Source organism: Berghia stephanieae, chromosome 1, assembly GCF_034508935.2.
Source record: "Berghia stephanieae isolate SIO BIC M18660-M18661 chromosome 1, UCSD_Bste_1.3, whole genome shotgun sequence".
NCBI classification, from domain to species: domain Eukaryota; kingdom Metazoa; phylum Mollusca; class Gastropoda; order Nudibranchia; family Aeolidiidae; genus Berghia; species Berghia stephanieae.
In genome coordinates, this window is record NC_088360.1 from 119,955,970 (window position 1) to 119,960,969 (window position 5,000).

General features: G+C 31.0%; 1 protein-coding gene across 1 annotated transcript in view; it reads left to right on the forward strand.

Moving 5' to 3' along the window:
- Positions 1–5,000, forward strand: part of LOC144962924 (usherin-like) — a 100,622-nt gene that overhangs the window by 49,231 nt on the left and 46,391 nt on the right. The window contains exons 32-36 of the mRNA XM_078896329.1: positions 946–1,026; positions 1,549–1,725; positions 3,243–3,356; positions 3,723–3,892; positions 4,299–4,428. Of these exons, the coding sequence (XP_078752455.1) occupies positions 946–1,026; positions 1,549–1,725; positions 3,243–3,356; positions 3,723–3,892; positions 4,299–4,428 (672 nt within the window). The remainder of the gene's footprint in view (positions 1–945; positions 1,027–1,548; positions 1,726–3,242; positions 3,357–3,722; positions 3,893–4,298; positions 4,429–5,000) is intronic.

Sequence of the window (5,000 nt, forward strand, 5' to 3'; positions counted from 1 at the left end):
GAGACCGTTATTATTTTTTGTATTACAGCATGGTGTGGAAATGCCAGTAATTGCGACATTAAGATCGGATAATTGATAAAGCCAGGAGTTATACTCACCCAATTTCCAATATGGACGAACTGTTCAAGAGATTTTGCCTAAGTAAAATGGAGAAAGTTATGAAGGATGGCGATCACCCCCTTCGCAAATATATTGAGTTCTCCATGAGGAGCCGTCGCCTTATATCTATAAAAACAAAGACAACACGTCACCTTAATTCATTTTTACCACATGGTGTTCGAATTTTTAACGCCCAACTGTGATTTAAATTAAATACTATCGTTTAAATATACACTCACAGGTTCGGACTAAAGGCCAGAGGTATGGCCTATCTCAATTAAATTAATATATAAGATGTTGCTATTGGTTCTTGGTTGTATAGTTTTACATGTTTGTACATTTGCATATATATATATGTATACATTATCGCCATAGATTCTCAACTTTGTGTTTATACATTTTTATGCATGCCACGTCTGTAAAAGAATTTCCAATTTTTTTTGATGAATAAAGTATATATTATTATATATACATATATCAATCCTTCACAGCGAGCATAAATACTATTTGAAATAGAATTAAAGTCAAGTTAAAGGGTACCCATTAATTGGAAATTGTTTATTAAGTGGAAAAAAATTCATATTATATATTTTAAACATGCTTAACTAGATTGCCTGTTGTTATCTACTTTGATTGAAGTTCTCTAAAACTAGAAGAGGTAGTCAACTATCTTTTTATATCTGCCTCCTGTACTTCACACACCTTTCTCATCTTCCAGATTTGAAAATGTCCATCGTCTTTATAATAATTTACAACTACAAGAATAATGCGTTTATGATTCAGATAATGTTTGATTGTAAAACAAGTTTTGGCCGTTATCAAATTTTTTTTTTTTTCTGCCTTTAGATTACATATACCGTGTGCAAGCAGAAAATGCAGCAGGTTCCTCTCCAGGACCTTGGGGTTATGGTCGTACTAGAGAAGGAGGTAAGTGTATAGAGTAGGTTATTACATAAATAATAAAATGTGATGAATGTATAGATGTTTTAGGCGATTTATTTAAACAAAAGTTGGAGTCTTCCTAAAAGATGAAAATGGGAAGTAAGAAATTTATCAATAGCGAATATGACAAATTCAAGTTAATATTGTCTTAACGAAAAAGAAGATTTTAAAGCTCATTTGAGATTTATGGTGTCAAACGAATATTGACATTAAGATAACAAGATAAAAATGTTTGATTACAGTATAGTAATAATTCAATTCATGTAAATATTCCTTGCATCGCAGTAAGTTTTATTATTATTTGTCATATAGCACTTTCTCTGAAAAATACTAAAGTTCATTTATCAGATTAAATAAGTTTTATTGGTTTAAACAATACATTTAAAGTGAAGAGAGATGGATATTGACACTAATAGCGTTTTGTGTGATATTGTAAATGGCTTATATTTTTTGTTAAGACATAGAAAACAGAGTGTGATTGAATATTTTAAATCATTAATTATTCAGCCCCGAGTGGTGTGAAAGGACCTTATGACGTGAATGCTATCAATGGACACATGATCGAAGTCAGCTGGATGGAACCTGAACTGACATACGGTTTGCTCACTAAGTACATAATTGTGGCGTACGCAAACGAAACAGAGGATTTCTACTTTGATGTCGACGACGTCAGAATTTCATCCAGTAAGTGAATATTATAAGGTTTTTGAATACATTTTGGTGCTTCAATGCAAACTTATTTTTAAAAAATGATTATTAATTAGCATTTCCTAACAGAATGTACAGAGCTTTCGTAAAATGAGCTTAAAAATTACACCATATATCTGTATTTTGATATGTATTTGTTTTGATATATATTTTTGTAATCCAGAATATATGAATTCATTTTTCGAGGAAAAGCACATCACATTCATTTCACTAATTGTTGTTGGCTACAATTGCAGATAGCTTGTGAAATTGAATTAATTAACGGGCGTTAATTAAAATGTAGTTCTAAGCTCATTTGACCATTCACAAGTGTCCAATTGATTTATATTATTATTATTGTTATTATTATTATTATTATTATTATTATTATTATTATTATTATTATTATTATTATTATTATTATTATTATTATTATTATTATTATTATTATTATTATTATTATTATATAACAGTTAAGCACCACTCTTAATTTTTAAACTAAAACCTACCAAATTGGTTTATTATTATGAAATATGAAAATAAATGTTACACAATACTTTTGTGACGGGTATTAATGATATTTTTCAATATCTTTGTTAGTCATTTTAGTTATAGAATTTTTTCATCCAAGGCATTACTTCTGTGATGTTGTCATTTGAGCCATTTTGTAGCAATGACTATGAAAAATGTTTTTTTCTCTTTTTGAGGAAAATTTTTGTCTAAAATCAAAGCCCTATCTCCACTGAGTAAAAATGTTTTTTAATTTTGAAAATCCATTCATAAATAAACAAGTTATGCAGTTTCAAAGGTGTCATTTATTTGGATGACCCGCAAAGAGGAAAAAAACGCGAAAATATGGGACGCTTTTTCGGCATTTTTATCGACCTTTGGTTGTATCTTGCGTAATAAGTGGATTAAAAGATTGAAACTTGAAGAGCAAATTAGGATGGTGTTTTGTAAAATACGGGAAAAGTACTCGTCATATTCATATGAAATTTTACAACCAAAAAGAAGAAATGTTCATGTATTACCTTGTCAGCGACAAAACCTCCACGCGCGGTAGTTTTAGAAATATTTTACTCCAAAGAGTAAAAATCTATTTTTAACGGTCTTCTTGTAATCGCACGAGTTTTGTCGCTTGACATAATCTAAAATGACCTTTTTTCTAACTGTGTGCCAACTTTCAGTCATATTCATCGATAAACAGCGTCGTAATTAATTTTTTAAAATAGCATATACGAAACGGCTTCGTCCCATATTTTGACGCGAATTCGGGCACTTCGTGAGCGAAAAAGAGGCCCAAAGATTTGTGCGGGATAGTCATTGCTACATTTTGTTCATCATGTTGATGCAAAATGGCAAGTATAATGGATAAATTGAAAGGATCACCCCAAGTGATATAATCTTTTTAAGATCTTCATTTCAACACATACCATAAATACGTTAGAAATCATGCACGTATTATATCTGACAGAAATGACACCCTTTGACTTATTCTCGTATTCTGTTTCCAGTAAACATGACAGGTGTGACTCCCGATATAGACTACTTGGTGAAAATCAGGGCATGTACCTCAGGTGGTTGCACAGAAAGCGAAGAGGGAAAGCACGTTATCACTCCCATTGAAGGTTTGCTCATGATTAATAGTCAGTATTTATTTTGATCCGTTCACTCATTCCTTCTCAATGATATCTTCTTTTCAAATATCGAATATCATTGGTGGAGACCACTTATATAAAATAAAACAAATAACTTTCTTGATGAAACATTGATAAGCATTGTTAAATGATTGTCACAAAGTGACAGATGACATTGTTAAATTATCATTTGGCGAGTTATGTACAGCATAGATTCTTTACATTCATTAATCTATATAGGCATCAATTTTAGTAGATAGATTTCTCGAGTTGAGTATTTAAATTCTTGTCTTCCAACATTTTAATGGAGAAAAAATCATAATGTGTAGCTCAATTATATTTGTTTGTGATGTGTAGCACCCGACGATGTGCCAGCGCCAACAGCCGATACTGGTCCTACCTATCTATTTGTGAAATGGGACATGCCAGGAAAGCCTAATGGACCACTGACTGGATATTTTCTGTATCAGAATGATAAAGAAATTTATAACGGCGGGAAGCGGTCCTTTAATGCTACAGGGTTGAATGTAAGTATCTGAAAAGTCATATTTTTATTGTCTATATGATTTTGTTATCATGGATGATGTTGGAAACATCATAAAGGTATTGGACTGATCTCAAACTTAAAGCAATCATCAATTGAATACTTAGTATAACTAGATTAAGAGAATATTAAATTATTGTTTAAAGGTATTATATTATATTAATATTTCGTATTTTGTCAGAAATATTAAAACAAAGTATTTTATTTTATTGGTAGCAGTACTTGTTAGTATAATCGCCAAGACAAATGAATGGTTAAAAAGTTAGATTTCATGCTAAATTGTTTTGATAAAAGCTGTAGACGTAATGTATGTTAAAATATTGCGATAGACATGAAAAGTTTAAAATGCACATCATTTCATTTTGCTCTTTAATAAAATCTCATTTCAGGTGTATACCGTCTATCAGTACTACATATCAGCGTGCACTTCAACGGGCTGTACTAATGGACCGATGATATCCATTAGCACTGACCAATTACCTCCGTCATCTGTTGGAAAACCAGTGTTGGCTGTGATGGGTAAATTATTTTCCGCAAGAATTTGATAAGCTTCATAATATCATGTACTGATGTTGAGAAGACGGGCTTTCAGCTTGTTATTATAAACTTTAAGTAGAAGAGGGACTGCAAAATGTTCGATGTAATAATTTGAGAGTATTTTATTAGTTAATCTAGACACTTTTTGCAAAGAAAATGGAATACTCAAGTGGATGGAATAACCTACTAAACTCACAGAGTTTATTAAAAATGCCAAAGTATATTGGGTTGTTACCTCCGGGTATCACTTTTTATATTTACTGGCAGGGTTCGGTTTTACTCCAACTTATGATCATATGTCTTCCCATTTTTACTTAGGTGTCAATGCTCTTAATATGAAATCCTAAAAGACTGCAGATACAACTGATTGAAGTAAAGTTAAAAGAAATTCAGTCTCAGTAGTTAATAATAGGAAAGCAAATTATGGCAGATTCCACTATCAGGAATGATTTAAAATATGTATTTCAAAAATTAATTACAAGCACACTCAACCTTTATCTATCAAATTACGTCTATTGGATATTTGGGTATTTTTTTTACAAGTTTCGACACAT